Below are 18,410 nucleotides of genomic sequence, written 5' to 3' on the forward strand. Positions count from 1 at the left end.
GACGTGGTATACAGAGGTCCCTCTCAGCCAATGGGATGCCAGGAAGATTCTAGGTAATAGCCAATGCCAGAGCAGCTATAAAAATGTTGCGTTCGGGAACCTGTGGGAGCTGCGAGTATCAGCCCATACTGTATTTTTACTTTTCGTAACTCAAAATTTCTTTCGTAACGAGAGGTAATATTTTCCTGTTGAGGCGTTTCGTGAGTAGAACATTTCGTAGGTAGAGGTACCACTGTAGATGGTGATAATTAATAGCTGATCAGACACACCTGTCAAGGGGTGTACACCCCTTGACAGGTGTCTTAAGGAGATGCTCAGGTAAGACAGTGGGAAAGTAACCACACAGTGAGAATGGTAAGCGAGTGGCGCCACAGAAGAAATCTGCCAAAAAAAAATACAAAAATATTCCTTTCAGCGTGGGAACAGTTTAAAAATGTCATCTGGGGATTGGTCGACACTTAGTTGCTTTCTTGTTGGATTACTGGATGCCACCAGGAAACGGGCACCTCAATTCTGGATTACTTGTCCATCTCCAGTGAGACTGAACTAATGGAGTGATCCTGCTCAGGAGGGGTTGCAGCAGAAAGGGGAAGTACAGCATTTCCCTGAGATACAAACATACGACTGTTGTTCGTATCTCGATCCTCCAATCCTGAATTACTTCTCTATCTCAGGTGAGTCCCAGCCATTGTTTTTTGTAGCGATTTTTGTGTTTCCAGGGAGGTAAATTAGTTTTTCTTTTCTTATGTTTCTATGAACAATCCTGAGGCGGCGGCCTTTCAATCAGGTCCCATACTATCATCTTAGTTCCGTGCAGGTTTTGCTGAGTCAAGTGGATTTTAGTTAGTTTACTGATATTTCTGATACCATCCAGAACATAGCTTTCATTCCAAAATGATGACTGAAGATACAAGGTTGAGTTGTAATAAGTTTGTTGCTCTGTTTTGTGTGGATAACGCCAAATAGTGCTGTCCACACCAGCACATGAGCATGGATTTCCTCTGGAAGACATCATCTGAGAGTTTGTTGAAGAAGTAAAATCTCACAGAAAGCTTTTCCACAAAAAAGAAAGGTGACATAATTAAAGGACGGGACATAAGTGTGACTGAAAATAAACTGTTAATGGAGTGAAGAGGGAGGAGGGATATGGGGAAAGAAGTAATATATTAGCACAGAGAACTTCCAGGCAGAAATCCAGAAAGCTGACAGAGCTACGCAGATTCTCATCTCTTCCTGATGATGTCATCCTTTGATGAAGATGAACTTTGCTTTCCACAGCTCCTCAACTCCTCCTGTAGGAAGGTCAAACTTCTAGTTCCTGAATTTGTCATCATCTCTGTTGTCCTCTCTCCCTTACTTTGTCAAATAAGTGTGATGAAATTGAAGTGTCTCAATGAATTCAAATGAATGTCAAATGACATGTGATGTGACCAATGGGAAATATCTTTATGATGAATTTTTTTAAAAATTAAAATGACCAGATTTACTGAAACCTGTATCAACCTTTACATATCTTGGTTTTAAAGCACCATAGTGGTAAACTAGTGACTGTATGTCACTTTCCAATTGTCTGTTATGTCTCTCATGTTTGAGTCCATTTAGTAAAAGCTCTTGTGTAATAATGGCAGTTTTCAATGCAGTGGTGTCTGAGGGGTTTAAGGTCGTGGGCATCTGCCATTGGTGTTTGGCCTTTCAGCAGAGATGAGTCTTCTAACGTTTAGTGGATTGCAAACAGTGAAATCTCTTGCAGATTTGAATATTCTTGAGGGAATATTTCCCAGAAGACATTGAGCCCTACTGGAGAGGTTTTTTGTGTACAAAATTGTCCCTGTTTTTTATTGTCCTGTGCTGTTCACTCACTTCTCTCAACCAGGCTGCTGCTTATGTGAACCAAGTCCATTGCTTTCAGTAAAAATACAAAGACAAAACTTATTTTTCTAAGTCTTCATTGTCCCTTCAGTTATAGTAATCACCTACTTATTCAGGAGAAAATAGAAAACCCAAGCACAGGCTGTGTGTCCCCCAACAACTTGTTTCTTTTGGAGCACAACACAACGTAGCTGCCCACTGCTCAACCAAGAGATTCATCCCCTTGTCTCTCAGTGGTGAGTAAAGTGAATGTCTTCCTCTCTTAAGTCATTTTTTCAATAAACTATCACTGGTTCAGTTCAACACAGAACAAAGAAATATATTTCATGTTCAATTTAATAGCCTTTATTATTTTTGTAAATTTTGTAAATTGATGAAATATGATACCAATCATTTCATCATTTTGCATAGAGTAGTTGAGATGATGTGGGCGTCTCTGTCTGTTCTCTCTTCTAGTAGCTGTTGTCAGTATCCTGATTCCTGGTCCTCGCATTCACACACCTGTCTTTCACAGTCCCTCCAACTGTTGAGTGGTTTCTTCTGTCATTCGAATAAATCTTTGTTTAACTGGGTCGTGCCATCACTCATTCCAGTCATGGCTTTGTTGGATGCGGCTTGTTTTTTGACCGTTACTTCCACAGCATCAATGCAAACCTCCATTACTCTGATCTGTTGTATCGTCACTTTTCTCAGCATTCTATACAGCATGAAAGCTCTGCCATAAGAGGCTCATCAAGGGATGACTCCAGCACTGTCATCCCAATTGTCATGTCAGCATTTTAATAAATAAACTCTGGACATGCTGGACATTACACTGGAAAGTGTCACACAACCAATAATTTACCACTATTGTGCTATAGCACCAAAAATAAATGACAAAAGTTGATACAGGTTTCAGTAACTCTGGTCATTTATATATTTTTTTTAAAAATCTTAAAAAATATCCCATTTTTAGTCAACATATCTGTGATCTGATTAATGCTCCCCATCCTGGAACTGTAATAAGTACTTCACTATTTATTGTCAGTGTTCCTTGTATTCAATTACTCCCTAAGCTGGGTACAACAACATGGAGGGTGCAGCAGGCCTGATCGTAGTTGTATGTTTTGACCGTTGAGTGGAGATATCGGTCCTCCGTCAGTCAGAACCGAAGAAGCCTCTTGAATGAGAGGTGAAACCTCTCAATAAAAATGCACTTGCTGCAGATTACACCTTGAATATGACCATTTCTTTACATGTCACATGAACTGTCTAGAGTATGTTGTTGTTACTTGAATCGGCACGCAGAATCTTTAGAGTCCAAATAAATTTGATGGATTTTCTGAACCAGGGGTAAAACAAGGCATAGATGAGAGGATTTAGACAAGAGTTAAAATAGAACAGAGTTATGATGAAGACAGAAGATGTAGCACTGAGCATGGAGTTCTGACCAGACAGAACAATACAAAAAAAAGGACACACACATATCAGAAACACAACTGCAACAACTCCAAGAGTAATGGCTGCTTTCATCTCTGATTTCTTAGCAGTTCCTTTTTTTGAACACTTGATGGTGACAGATGTAATGTGAGACCTCATGGCTCGAGCCTGAGACACAGCCACCACAAACACTCTCATGTACAGAACTACAATGATAGTAACAGGAATAATAAAGGATAAAATCATGTCAAGAAGTACATGAACATATTCAGTAACAATAACACACTGCCCAACACAGGTGTTATACCTGCCTGGTTGTTGCAGGTTATCCTTCAGAATCAGACAATGAACAATAACAGAAAACATCCAACACAGACAAACACATATATTAGCTCTTTTTACAGTGACTTTGGTAGAATAATGTAGAGGGTCACAAATAGCCACATAGCGGTCACCTGATATGAGAACCATGGTTCCTATTGAGGCAGAGGTAATGATATAGCCGAGAGCATAATACACAACACATGCAATGTCACCCAAAAACCAGCAACCATCAATGAGGTCCATTTGAAAGAACATGAACAGACCCACAATGCAATCTGAGACAGCCAGAGAGAGGAGGAGGAGGTTGGTAGGTGTGTGGAGCTGCCTGGAAAGTGAAGAGTGAGTTTAACTTTTTGCAGTATTGTCATTCCAGCACGTAGAAAAGTCATAACTGAAATACAAAAGCATCAATTTGGAACATGGAATTGTTTCTTCACATCCTTATATTCTACCATTCTGAACAGCTACCAGTTTAATAAACTGATGAAATATTTTGCCTACTTGAAGTGTGAGATGGAGATGATGACCAGCATGTTGAGAATCACAGTCACAATAGAGATGAAGGATATTGTGATATAAGTGAACAAATATTCAAAGTAAGGAAGTTTGACTTTCCTACAGGAGGAGTTGAGGAGTTGTGGAAAGCAAAGTTCATCCTCATCAAAGGATGACATCATCAGGAAGAGATGAGAAGCTGCATAGCTCTGTCAGCTTTCTGCCTGAAGCTCTCTATGCTATTGATTTATATTTCTTCCTCCACATCCCTCCTCCCTCTTACCCTCCACTGACAGTTTATTTTTAGCAACAGTCACCTCCTTCTGCTCTTTAATTTTGTCAATGCTTTTTGTTGAAAACCTTCTTGTGAGGTTTTACTTCAAATATTCAATCAACTTTTCTATATATAGCACTTTAACACGTCTGAAGACGTTTCAAAGCGCTTTACAGATAGAAAGCCAACAAGGCCCTCCAGAGTAAGCATAAGCAACGGTGACGGGGACAAACTCCCTCATTGAGGAAGAAACTCCAGGAAGGACCCAGGCTCTGGAGGGCGGTCATCCGCCTTGACCTGTTGGTTGGGAAAGAGAAATACACTGGGGACAGAGGTAGGTCAAGTAAAAGAGAGAGAGAGAGAGACCGGTTTTCATGTCTATAGTGCGCTGTCGCTGAATTGGGGGTAGGATTTGATGTCTTCCATCAGTGTTCTCCACCTGTGGAACGGAGGCACAAAGACAGCGGCAGCATCGTGCAGACAGAGAGTGTGATTTGACAGGAATAATAAATTCTAGGAGCAAAGATAAAGAAAGAAGTGACAGAAGCTCCAGAGTATCTCCCTTTAACGGGAGAGACGGAGAAAAATACCCTCAGCAGCCTCGGCCTATAGCACTATAGCAGCATATCTAGTGGGGGGGGGTGTTATTTCTGATTGTAGGCTTTATCAAAGAGGGTTTTTAGTCTACTCTTAAATAAACTAAGGGAGTCTGCCCCCTCTCCCCCCCCAGATAGCTGAAGCTTCTTCCTCCTGATCGGATCGAAGGGCCCTGGAGGGGTGATGCACTTCAATAAGATCTTCAATGTAAAATGGAGCCTTACAGTGGAGAGCTTTACATGTGATCATGAGGACTTTGAATTGTATCCTATGATTAATCAGGAGCCAATGAAGTGACGCTAGGACAGGAGAGATGTGTTCTCTCCTCCCAGTCCAGTCAGTCAGCGGGCAGCTGCGTTCTGAACTAACTGTAGAGTCCTAATAGAGGAGCTAGAACAGCCCATAATAAGGAATTGTAGTAATCCAATTTAGAAGTAACAAAGGCATGAATGATTTTTTTCTGCGTCTTTAAAGGATAAGAAATTTCTAACTTTAGCAATATTTCACAAGTGAAAGAAGGCTTGATATGAGAATCAAAGGACAGATCTTGATCAAAAATCACTCCCATGTTCCTGACTGGAGGATGGCGGAGGATAGAACAATGCTATCTAAGTGAACTGCAATGCTAGAGGAATCATCTCTAAGAGGTTTCGACCCAATAATAATAACTTCAGTTTTGTTACTGTTTAACATCAAGACATTGTGAAGCATCCAGGATTTAATATCCCTGAGGCAGGATTCCAATTTAATTAGCTGATCAGATTCATTTGTTTTAATTGATAGATATAATTGAGTATCATCAACATAACAATGAAAATTAATATTAAGTTTATAATGGCATGAAACCATACTGCTGCTCACAAATCTCACTTCTGCCCTTAGTCTAGCTTCCACTACTCTCTCCCATAACTTCATTGTATGGCTCATCAGCTTTATTCCTCTGTAGTTGCCACAACTCTGCACATCTCCCTTGTTCTTAAAAATGGGCACCAGCACACTTCTCCTCCATTCCTCAGGCATCTTCTCACTATCTAAGATCCTGTTGAACAACCCAGTCAGAAACTCTACTGCCACCTCTCCTAGACACTTCCAAACCTCTACAGGTATATCATCAGGACCGACTGCCTTTCCACTCTTCATCCTCTTCAATGCCCTCCTCACTTCATCCTGACTAATCTTTGCTACTTCCTGGTCCACAACAGTCACCTCTTCTAGTCTTTGTTCTCTCTCATTTTCCACGTTCATCAACTCTTCAAAGTACTCTTTCCATCTTCCCATCACACTACTGGCACCTGTCAATAGACTTCCATCCCTATCCTTAATCACCCTAACCTGCTGCACGTCCTTCCCATCTCTGTCTCTGTCTTGCCAACCTGAATGGATCAGAAAACCTGTATAGATCAGTTAGTGTGTTTCCTACGCTAACTAACTACATCATTGGCAAAGCAACTTTACACAATTTCGTAAAGACAAAAGATGAAAGGTTGATACTTCCCCCCCAGAACTGAGGACTTACCACAGGGGAGCTGGAGAATGCATTTGCATCCTTTTACTTTCGTGTTGCAACCATGCATACAGTCTGCGCCAATCCTGAATTACATTTTACTACATGAACACATACAACCTTCAGGAGGAGAAATTATTTAATTTGAGTAGGTTTTCTCTGTGTGTGTGTGTGTGTGTGTGTGTGTGTGTGTGTGTGTGTGTGTGTGTGTGTTTGTAGGGGCCTGTACCTATATAGACGTGTGAAAATAGAAGAGACGGAAGGGAAAAATAATGTCCATAAAAAATATATACTTCCTCTACAGGAGCAGGAATTTCTGCTGTACTCCAAATGATGTCCTCTAGTGTCTAAAGGGCATCTGAGTTTGTTGATGAAGTAAAACTTTCCAAGGTTTCCATGTAAACATTGACGTAATTAAAGGAAAGAAGGAAATGACTGCTAATTAAAATGAACTGTCAATGAAGATAAAGAGGGAGGAGGGATGTAGAGGAAGACCTGAGTTGTAATTAAGTAACACTCGCATATCAGCATATGTGTTGATATACCAGCAGCAGCACAGAGATCTGCAGGCACAAAGCTGACAGCCACGCAGCTTCTCGTCTCCTCCTGGTGATGTCATCCTTTGATGAAGATGAACTTTGCTTTCCACAGCTCCTCAACTCCTCCTGCAGGAAAACCATATTTCCTTACTTTGAATTTGTGTGCACTTATATCATACTGTCCTTCATCTGTATTGTCACTGTGATTCTCAACATACTGGTCATCATCTCCATCTCACACTTCAAGTAGGAAAATATTTCATTATGAAATGTTAGAATATAAAGATGTGAAAGAAGAGTTTCATTTTCTCAAAGGATGCTTTTGCGTTTTGGATGTGACATTTTTTTGCATAATGGAAAACTGGATGAAATAATAGTGAGTTTAATTCCCTCTTTTCTCTCCAGGCAGCTCCATACACCTACCAACCTCCTCCTCCTCTCTCTGGCTGTCTCAGATTGTATTGTTGGTCTGCTCATATTGTTTCAAATAGACCTCATTGATGGTTGCTGGTTTTTAGGTGACAAAATATGTGCTGCATATTATGCTCTCGGGTGCATTATTTCCTCTGCCTCAATAGGAACCATGGTTCTCATATCAGTTGATCGTTATGTTGCTATTTGCGACCCTTTACATTATTCTACAAAAGTCACTGTAAAAAGAATCAGCACCTGTATCTTTCTGTGTTGGAAGTTTTTTGTTCTTGTTCATTGTCTGATCCTGAAGGATAACCTGGAACAACCAGGAAGATATAACACCTGTGTTGGACAGTGTATTGTTATTACTAATTATGTTCATGTACTTGTAGATTTGATTTTATCCTTTATTATTCCTGTTGCTATCATTGTAGTTCTGTACATGAGAGTGTTTGTGGTGGCTGTGTCTCAGGCTCGAGCCATGAGGTCTCACATTACATCTGTCACCATCAAGTGTTCAAAAAAGGTAACTGCTAAGAAATCAGAGATAAAAGCAGCCATTACTCTTGGAGTTGTTGTAGTTGTGTTTCTGATATGTGTGTGCCCTTTTTATTGTATTGTACTGTCTGGTCAGAACTCCATGCTCGATGCTACAACTTCTCTCTTTGTCATAACTCTGTTTTCTTTCAACTCTTGTCTAAATCCTCTCATCTATGCCTTGTTTTATCCCTGGTTCAGAAAATCCATCAAACTAATTGTGACACTTAAGATTCTGTCTGCTGATTCACGTGACACTAGCATACTCTAGACCAGTGGTCCCCAACCCCTGGGCTGCGGACCAGTGCTGGTCCATGAGTCATTTGTATGCCGGGCCGCACAGAAACAAAAAACAATTTAAATTACTTCCATTTTATTTATTTTGGAGTCTGAAATACGTTTTATTTAGAAAAATTATCTGATTCTCTGTGACATCCGTCTATGTCAGTGGTCCGTAGCCACCAGGTCATGACCCAGTACCTGGTCACGGGACATTAGGTACCGGGCGGCACAGAACGTTTGACTGTCTTTTTTTTATTGATTGCCAGTCTAGAGATGTTTTGAAAAGTGAAGTTTGTGCTGAATGTCCCTCTTGACAGGTCTCGGTCACGTGACATGTTATCAGCCATTACCCCTAAATTAAGCCCCCACAACTGCGCCAATGTTCTGGATTAAAGTCTAGGCAGATAATCCTGAGATCGCCCAAAATTTATCGTAAACCCTGTTTCCATTTCAAACTTCCTGTCTTTGTGACGCGGGATTTTCTGCAGTGACTGTAAAGAAAACCAAACTGTGGAGAAGACCGGAGGCCTGGAACACACTTCAGGTTCATTGTCTCTTGTTACCCCTAGATCAGAGGTCCCCAACCACTGATTCCCATTATTGTAATTATTATTATGTGATTGACTTGTACACCCTTTTATTGGAAATGATCAGTATTTCTCCTACATTGAATACAATGATTGTTAGTCGCTATATTTCAAAATAAACCTCATCAGTGCAGTCACTTGAATTGAGTTTTTAATATAATTATTTCTTACAATTATTTCATTTACAGAGATATCAATTTATGAAAAAAGGTTGTTTATTGTCTCTTGAGGTCTGCATTTTACATAAAACCACTGTGGATTATTTATTATTAGACTACAGCCGTCCTGGCATCATTAATGATTATCGAGCAAAGGAATGCTGGTCCGTGAAAATATTGTCTTGGATGAAACCAGTCCATGGAGCTAAAGAGATTCTCATCCGAGAATCTTTTTCAGTTGACGAGTGGAGGACAGATATATCCACTCTCATCTGTCGGAGCATAGGAGTTAGATCAGGCCTGCTGGGTCATCGTGTTTTTGTACCAAGCTTGTAGAGCAGAGATGTCAAGGTCAAATACACGGAGGGTCAAAAAACCAAATTTGCTTCAAGCTGAGGGCCAGACTGGTTCAGTGTAATTACAGTAATGAAGCAATATTTTCTTATGAATCTGTCAGTAATTTGAAGTCAAAACACTTTTTCACAGGTACACAGACAAAAAGTAACTTCTCTTAAAGAAAAATCACGTCTTTGTGTGTTTCGTTTGATGGTGCCTTCTTAGGTTAGATTCTTTTGTTACAGCCACACTTTCCCCACGCAGAAGACACACAGGTTTGCCTTTTACCTCTCTGAACATGTACTCTACCTCCTACCTGGCTTGAAAGCCCCTTCTCTCAGCGCTCACTTTCCATTTAGCCATTTTTGAGGAGGGGGGTGGCTGAGAGTCAACCTCTGCTCTGACGGCTGATAAATAATGAAGCCGAGGCTTGCTTGCTGCAATGACTTTGTCTGCTACCGTTGCATTGTGGGGAATAGTAATAGTAATTAAGTACCATCCAGGAGCCTATAGCTAATTGATTCACGGGCCGGACTAAGCCCCCGGGTTTGACTTTGACACACAGTAGGTGTTGTGGACCACCGATAGTAAATAATGAAAGTATTTGTTAGTTATCTGAAGGAGATCAGTGACTGTAAAGTAGTGGTAGGTGAGAGTGTAGCCAAACCGCATAGGATGGTGGTGTGTAGGATGACTCTGGTGGTGAGGAAGATGAAGAGGACAAAGACAGAGCGGAGGACAAAATGGTGGAAGCTGAAAAGGTTGAGTGTTGCATGACTTTTAGGAAGGAGTTAAGACAGGCTCTGGGTGGTCAGGAGGTGCTTCCAGATGACTGGACAACTACAGCTAATGTGATCAGGGAGACGGGTAGGAGAGTACTTGGTGTGTCATCTGGAAGGAAAGTAGATCAGGAGACTTGGTGGTGGAATGAGGAGGTACAGGAGTGTATACAGAGAAAGAGGTTAGCCAAGAGGAAGTGGGACACTGACAGGACTGAGGAGAGTAGACATGAGTACAGGTAGATGTAGCGTAAGGTGAAGGTAGAGGTAGCAAAGGCCAAACAAGAAGCTTATGATGACTTGTATGCTAGGTTGGACAGTAAGGAGGGAGAGACTGATCTATACCGGTTGGCAAGACAGAGAGACAGAGATGGGAAGGACGTGCAGCAGGTTAGGGTGATTAAGGATAGGGATGGAAGTCTATTGACAGGTGCCAGTAGTGTGATGGGAAGATGGAAAGAGTACTTTGAAGAGATGATGAACGTGGAAAATGAGAGAGAACAAAGACTAGAAGAGGTGACTGTTGTGGACCAGGAAGTAGCAAAGATCAGTCAGGATGAATTGAGGAGGGCATTGAAGAGGAAGAGTGGAAAGGCAGTCGGTCCTGATGATATACCTGTAGAGGTTTGGAAGTGTCTAGGAGAGGTGGCAGTAGAGTTTCTGACTGGGTTGTTCAACAGGATCTTAGATAGTGAGAAGATGCCTGAGGAATGGAGGAGAAGTGTGCTGGTGCCCATTTTTAAGAACAAGGGAGATGTGCAGAGTTGTGGCAACTACAGAGGAATAAAGCTGATGAGCCGTACAATGAAGTTATGGGAGAGAGTAGTAGAAGCTAGACTAAGGGCAGAAGTGAATATTTGTGAGCAGCAGTATGGTTTATTGCCAAAAAAGAGTACTACAGATGCAGTATTTGCTTTGAGGATGTTGATAGAGAAGTACAGAGAAGGCCAGATGGAGCTGCATTGTGTTTTTGTAGATCTGGAGAAAGCTGATGACAGGGTGTCCAGAGAGGAACTGTGGTATTGTATGAGGAAGTCTGGAGTGGCAGAGAAGTATGTTAGAGCAGTGCAGGACATGTATGAGGACTGTAAGACAGTGGTGAGGTGTGTGTAGGTGTGACAGAGGAGTTCAAGGTGGAGGTGGGACTGCATCAGGGATCAGCTCTGAGCCCCTTCTTGTTGCTATGGTGATGGACAGGCTGACAGACGGGGCTAGACAGGAATCTCCATGGACTATGATGTTTGCAGATGACATTGTGATCTGTAGTGAGAGCAGGGAACAGGTGGAGGAGAAGCTAGAGAGGTGGAGGTTTGTCCTGGAAAGGAGAGGAATGAAGGTTAGCCGCAGTAAGACAGAGTACATGTGTGTGAATGAGAGGGACCCAAGTGGAAGAGTGAGGTTACAGGGAGAAGAGATCAAGAAGGTGGAGGATTTGAAGTACTTGGGGTCAACAGTCCAGAGCAATGGAGAGTGTGGAAAAGAGGTGAAGATGCGTGTCCAGGCAGGATGGAACGGGTGGAGGAAAGTGTCAGGTGTGATGTGTGATAGAAGAGTTTCAGCTAAAATGAAAGGAAAGGTGTACAAAACTGTGGTGAGACCAGCGATGTTGTTTGGTCTAGAGACAGTGTCACTGAGGAAAAGACAGGAGACAGAGCTGGAGGTAGCAGAGATGAAGATGCTGAGGTTCGCTCTGGGAGTGACCAGGATGGATAGGATCAGGAATGAGTACATCAGAGGGACAGCACATGTTAGAGGTTCTGGAGATAAAGTCAGAGAGGCCAGACTGAGATGGTTTGGACATGTCCAGAGGAGAGATAGTGAATATGTTGGTAGAAGGATGCTGAGTTTTGAACTGCCAGGCAGGAGGCCTAGAGGAAGACCAAAGAGGAGGTTTATGGATGTAGTGAAAGAGGACATGAGGGTAGTTGGTGTGAGAGAAGAGGATTCAGAAGACAGGGTTAGATGGAGGACACGGATTCGCTGTGGCGACTCACAAAGGGAAAAGCTAAAAGGAGAAGATGAGAGGACCTCATGCATGGTGAAGCATGTCTTTGGTGATGGACAGTCCTGGTTATGGAGGGTTCTATTAGGTATCAGGCAATGCAAGTGGTCGAGCTTCTCCAGGATGAGTCCTCCATAATGTAGTCACAAGAGAGGCTGCTGTGACAACAGCAGATGCAAGAATCAGATTCCAGAAGATCAGCCATGGTTTCACGGTTTCAAAAATGATACCCCATTCTATCACAGATACTGGATTTGAGCTTTGCACTGGTCACAGCCTCTATGGGGTAGGCTACAACATCAATTCATGACAACATTGAGGTATTTCACCTTGTATAGTTATAGCATCACCAGTCATTAGAGGAGCAGAGATTTCCTCTGGACTCCAGATGATGTCCTCCAGTGTCTGGGGTGCTTTTGATGAAGTAAAATTTCCAAAGAAGAAAAAAATATTAACGTAATTAAAGGACAGGACTGACAGTGACTGCTGCTGAAAAAAAATGTCAATCGAGGTAAGGAGGGAGGAGAAATATATCAGCACAGAGACCTGCAGGCAGAAAGCGGCCAGAGCTACTGAGCTTCTCATCTCGTCCTCACGATGTCATCCTTTAATGAAGATGAAATTTGCTTTCCGCAGTTCTTCAACTCCTCCTGTAGGAAGGTCATACTTCCTTACTTTGAATCTTTGTTCACTTATGTCATTTTGTCCTCCATCTCTATTGTCACTGTGATTCTCAACATACTGGTCATCATCTCCATCTCACACTTCAAGTAGGCAAAATATTTTCATCAAATGGTAGCTGTTCAGAATGAAATGATAGAATATCAGGATGTGAAGGTAGAGTTTCATGTTCCGAAATTATGCTTTTGTGTTTCAGTTTTGACTTTTTCATATTCTGGAAAGATTATTTGGAAATAATGGTGAGTTTATTTCAATCTTTTCTCTTCAGGCAGCTCCACACCCCCACCAACCTCCTCCTCCTCTCTCTGGCTGTCTCAGATTGTATCGTGGGTCCGCTCATATTGTTTCAAATAGACCTCATTGATGGTTGCTGGTTTTTAGGTGACATTGTATGTGTTGTCTATTATGCTCTGGGCTATGTCATTACCTCTGCCTCAATAGGAACCATGGTTCTCATATCAATTGATCGCTATGTGGCTATTTGTGACCCTCTACATTATTCCACCAAAGTCACTGTAAAGAGAACTAATATCTGTGTTTGTCTGTGTTGGATGTTTTCTGTTCTTTTTCATTGTCTGATGCTGAAGGATAACCTGCAACAACCAGGTAGATATAACACCTGTGTTGGGCAGTGTTTTATCATTACTGAATATGTTCATGTACTTCTTGACATGATTTTATCCTTTATTATTCCTGTTACTATCATTGTAGTTCTGTACATGAGAGTGTTTGTGGTGGCTGTGTCTCAGGCTCGAGCCATGAGGTCTCACATTACATCAGTCACCATCAAGTGTTCTAAAAAAGGAACTGCTAAGAAATCAGAGATGAAAGCAGCCATTACTCTTGGAGTTGTTTTAGTCGTGTTTCTGATATGTGTGTGCCCATATTTTTGTATTGTACTGTCTGGTCAGTATACTATGTTTGACACTACATCTTTTGTCTTTGTCATAACTCTCTGCTTTTTTAACTCTTGTCTAAATCCTCTGATCTATGCCTTGTTTTACCCCTGGTTCAGAAAATCCATCAAACTGATTGTGACACTTAAGATACTGAGTGCTGATTCACGTGACACTAGCATACTCTAGACAGTTAATCGAACTTGTAAAGAAATGTTCATCTTCAAGGTGTAATCTGCACCAAATGTATTTTTGTTGAAGTTTCAGCTCTCATCCAAGAATCTTCTTCAGTTCTGACTGGTGGATGACAGATATGTCCACTCTCTACCCTCACAACATACGAACCCGATCCGGCCTGCTGAGTCATCAGTGTTTTTGTACCAAGCTTGTAGACCAGAGGTACCCCCAAACTAAGGCCCACCTCAACATTTGGCACGGCCCCCTGAACAGTACCAGAAAAATACCTTCATGACAAAACGGTTCCAGAGCTGATTGATCCAGAATGAAAATGGCACTTTGCATTTTTAACAGACGTTGAACTTGTATGTTGAAGAATGCTGAACTTGTAGCTACTAGGCCAGGGGAAACTCATTTGCAACATGTATTTCCACATAAAAGCGTTTGAGGTGAATCGTGCGCTGGTTTTGGAACAAGTGAAAAAGCACAACTTCATCCATCTCCCTGCTACCCAAAACCTCTCTGCAGAGAACCCAGTGGTCCTGTTCCAAGATGAGTTTGGTGTGTGATTCTGTGAACTTCATGCTAATGCAAAAGAAATTATCTTTTCCTGAACCCCTCTGTTGCGGACATGGATGAAGCCCAGCCTTCTTATCAGTTTGAGTTGGCTGAGTTACAAAACTGTGATGTTCTGAAAGTTGTATTCAAGCCGGGCAGTGTCATTGACTTCTATGCCGCTCTCTAAAAATGGCATAATAACTGGAAAGGTTATCAATATTTGGTTCTGGAAGACGATAAATGTTTACATTTAGGCACCCATGCGACCATCAGTTTTTCTGTTACAAACTGACCCTGGCCCCCCCATCAGAGAAGGGAAAAGTTATGTGGCACCTGACAGGAAAAAATTTTGAGACCCCTGTTGTAGAGTAATGGAATAGGAATACATGGTCCATAGATAATAAATAACGAAAGTACTTGTTACAGTTACAGGGGTGGAAACACACCAATCAGATTACAGATATATGTTTACTAAAGTTGGGAATTATTTTCAGGATATTTTTATAAAATATAAAAATCACCAGAGTTACTGAGACCTGTATCAACCTTTAAAGTGTTGTAGTTGTTGGTTTTTTTACAGTGGTAAACTAGTGTTTGTATGTCACTTTGCAATGGCGCCTTGTCTAGCATGTTTGTGAGTCCATTTAACGGTTTCATAGAATGCCAGTTTTCAACACATTGTGTCTGTGGGGTCAAAGGTCATGAGCATACTCTGATCGTGTTTGACCTTACTGCTAATGGCAGAGTTAGTCCCGCCTCACGCCCTAAGATAGCTGGGATAGGCTCCAGCTCCCCGTGACTCACTACGGCGGATAAAGCGGTTCGGAAGATGAAGATGTAAATTTAACTCACTACACATAGAATCAAATCGACTAAAGCTTCCAACTGAACTGTGTTGAAATGGGAATATAAAATTATATATATGTATATATTGAGCTGAATTGTTTGTAATTGTCAAATTTCAATCTATAATCGCCATTTGAGATCAATGAAAAGTCATTACTACTCTAAACACGAAAGTGCTGTTCCCTCCAGGGTCTGGAGGACATCATCTTAGAGTTGAAGTAAAAATTACAGGAAGGTTTTCCAGAAAAAAATGAACATAATCTAAGGACCAGACGTAAGTGACAGCGACTGAAAAAACTGTCAATGGAGGTAAATAAGGAGGACGGACATGGAGAAGGAATAAATATATCAGTTGGCAGGCAGAATGCTGACAGAGTTACACAACCTCTCATCTCTTCCTCGTGATGTCATCCTTTCATGAAGATGAAATTTGCTTTCCACAGCTCCTCAACTCCTCCTGCAGAAAGGCTGTGCTTCCTTACTTTGAATCTTTGTTCACTTATATCATACTGTCCTTCATCTGTATTGTCACTGTGATTCTCAACATACTGGTCGTCATCTCCATCTCACACTTCAAGTAGGCAAATATTTAATCAGTTTAAGAATGAAATGGTAGAATATCAAGATGTGAAGGTAGAGTTTCATGTTCCGATATGATGCTTTTGTGTTTCAGTTTTTTACATGCTAGAAAGATTATTTGGAAATAATGGTGAGTTTATTACACTTTTTCCAGGCAGCTCCACACCCCCACCAACCTCCTCCTCCTCTCTCTGGCTGTCTCAGATTGTTTCATTGGTTTTCTCATATTATTTCAAATAGACCTCATTGATGGTTGCTGGTTTTTGGGTGACATCATATGTGCTGCATATTATGTTCTTGGCTATATTATTGCCTCTGTCTCAATAGGAACCATGGTTCTCATATCAATTGATCGCTATGTGGCTATTTGTGACCCTCTACATTATTCTACCAAAGTCACTGTAAAGAGAACTAATATCTGTGTTTGTCTGTGTTGGATGTTTTCTGTTCTTTTTCATTGTCTGATGCTGAAAAATAACCTGCAACAACCAGGTAGATATAACACCTGTGTTGGACAGTGTATTTTCATTACTGAATATGTTCATGTATTTGCTGATATGATTTTATCCTTTATTATTCCTGTTGCTGTCATTGTAGTTCTGTACATGAGAGTGTTTGTGGTGGCTGTGTCTCAGGCTCGAGCCATGAGGTCTCACATTACATCAGTCACCATCAAGTGTTCAACAAAAGTAACTGCTAAGAAATCACAGATAAAAGCAGCCATTACTCTTGGAGTTGTTGTAGTTGTGTTTCTAATATGTCTGTGCCCCTTTTACTGTATTGTGCTGTCTGGTCCGGAGTCCACGCTCGATGCTACATTAACTGTTTTCGTCATAACTCTGTTCACTTTTAACTCTTGTCTAAATCCTCTGATCTATGCCTTGTTTTACCCCTGGTTCAGAAAATCCATCAAACTAATTGTGACACTTAAGATTCTGCGGGGTGGTTCACATAACATCAGCAAACTCTAGACATTCAGTCTGATATGTTATATATCCACTCTCAACTGTCAGAGCATACAAACCAGAAGCGGCCTGCTGGGTCATCAGCGTTTTTGTACCAAGCTTGTAGAGTAATGGAACACATGGACCACCAATAATAAATAATGAAAGTACAGGGGTGGGAACATACTAATCAGATTACAGATATATATTTACTAAAGTCGGGAATTATTTTCACAATTTTTTTTAATATAAAAATGAATAAAGTTACTGAAACCTGTATCCATCTTTGTCATCTTGATTTTTGATGTTGGAGCACCACAGCAGTGAACATGTTTTTGTGTGACTTTCCAATGTTATATCTAGCATGTGTCTGAGTCCATTTAGTAAAACATTTCATAGAATAATGCCAGTTTTCAATAGAATGGTGTCAAAGGTCATGGGCATACTCTGATGGTGTTTGACCAATGTTTATTGGATTCTATATATTATGCAGATTTGTGTAGTCTGGTAGGAATAATTCCCTGCAAGGCATTGAGCCCTGCTGGATCCATGTTTATGAATGACAGAGAAGAACATTTTATTTTTACAAAAACACTTTAATCACATGAACAATTTCACATATCAACAGGAGAGTGCTACAGTGCTTTAGATAGATAGATAGATAGATAGATACTTTAATAATCCCAGAGGAAATTGCATATATCCACTGCTCAGGCATTACATAACAAATAATACTGGATAAACACCAGGAGAAAAGGAAACGCTGACATCACAGGACATACCACAAGACATACATTACACTAACAGACAGACACATGCAGCACTAACAGGACTTATATACTAAAATATAACTAAAATATAAACAGTATAAAATTTAAAAATATTACAATATTAAAATATAAACAGTATAAAATTGAATTAAAATATAAAACAGTATAAAAAAAAAAATATATATATATATATATATATATAAATTTAACAGTATAAAATTAAATTTAAATTAAATTAAATCCATTTTCAACCCCGTGCTGACCTCGCCACCTCCCCCCCGCTCCTCCTGAGAGAGTCATTGTACCCCCTGATGGCACGGGGCACGAAGGAGGACCTCAGCCTCTCTGTGGAGGCGCTGTGTGACAGCAGTCTGCCGCTGAAGGTGCTTCTCTGCTGGGAGAAGGTGGTGTGTAGGGGGTGCCTGGTGTTGTTCATGATGGCCTTAATTTTAGACATGGTCCTGCTCTCCAGAAGCATATCCACAGAGTCCAGGCTCAGCCCGACCACTGAGCCCGCTCTGCGGATGAGTCTGTTCAGACGGTCCATATCTCTTTTCCTGGCCCCCCCACCCCAACACACAATGGCGTATGACAGCACACTGGAGACTACGGACTGATAGAACATGAGAAGGAGCTTAGGACAGATGTTGAAGGAGGCCAGCCTCCTTAGGAAGTACATCCTGCTCTGCCCCTTCTTGTACTCACAGTCCGAGTTGAGTGACCAGTCCAGTCTGCTGTCTAGCTGAAGTCCCAGGTACTTATAGTTTCCTACCACCTCCACCTCACTGCCTTTGATGATCACCGGCTGTGGAGAGGGAGGTGCCCGCCGGAAATCCAGAACCA

General features: G+C 41.2%; 4 protein-coding genes across 4 annotated transcripts; 3 read left to right on the forward strand and 1 right to left on the reverse strand.

The window, feature by feature from the left end:
- Nucleotides 1–3,120: 3,120 nt before the first annotated feature.
- LOC137605231 (trace amine-associated receptor 13c-like) lies at nt 3,121–4,286 on the reverse strand. The gene is made up of 2 exons (XM_068329745.1): nt 4,114–4,286; nt 3,121–3,937 (listed from the first exon to the last, which is right to left on the reverse strand). The coding sequence occupies exons 1-2, from the start codon at nt 4,284–4,286 to the stop codon at nt 3,121–3,123; spliced, it is 990 nt and encodes a 329-aa protein (XP_068185846.1).
- Nucleotides 4,287–7,094: 2,808 nt separating this feature from the next.
- On the forward strand, nt 7,095–8,243 carry LOC137605232 (trace amine-associated receptor 13c-like). The gene is made up of 2 exons (XM_068329746.1): nt 7,095–7,267; nt 7,427–8,243. The coding sequence occupies exons 1-2, from the start codon at nt 7,095–7,097 to the stop codon at nt 8,241–8,243; spliced, it is 990 nt and encodes a 329-aa protein (XP_068185847.1).
- A 4,470-nt stretch (nt 8,244–12,713) lies between these two features.
- LOC137605346 (trace amine-associated receptor 13c-like) lies at nt 12,714–13,882 on the forward strand. The gene is made up of 2 exons (XM_068329949.1): nt 12,714–12,886; nt 13,066–13,882. The coding sequence occupies exons 1-2, from the start codon at nt 12,714–12,716 to the stop codon at nt 13,880–13,882; spliced, it is 990 nt and encodes a 329-aa protein (XP_068186050.1).
- A 1,796-nt stretch (nt 13,883–15,678) lies between these two features.
- LOC137605495 (trace amine-associated receptor 13c-like) lies at nt 15,679–16,824 on the forward strand. Its single transcript, XM_068330210.1, has 2 exons — nt 15,679–15,851; nt 16,008–16,824. The coding sequence occupies exons 1-2, from the start codon at nt 15,679–15,681 to the stop codon at nt 16,822–16,824; spliced, it is 990 nt and encodes a 329-aa protein (XP_068186311.1).
- The last annotated feature ends 1,586 nt before the right edge of the window (nt 16,825–18,410 follow it).

The sequence above is a fragment of the Antennarius striatus genome, chromosome 12, assembly GCF_040054535.1.
Source record: "Antennarius striatus isolate MH-2024 chromosome 12, ASM4005453v1, whole genome shotgun sequence".
Classification (NCBI taxonomy): Eukaryota; Metazoa; Chordata; class Actinopteri; order Lophiiformes; family Antennariidae; genus Antennarius; species Antennarius striatus.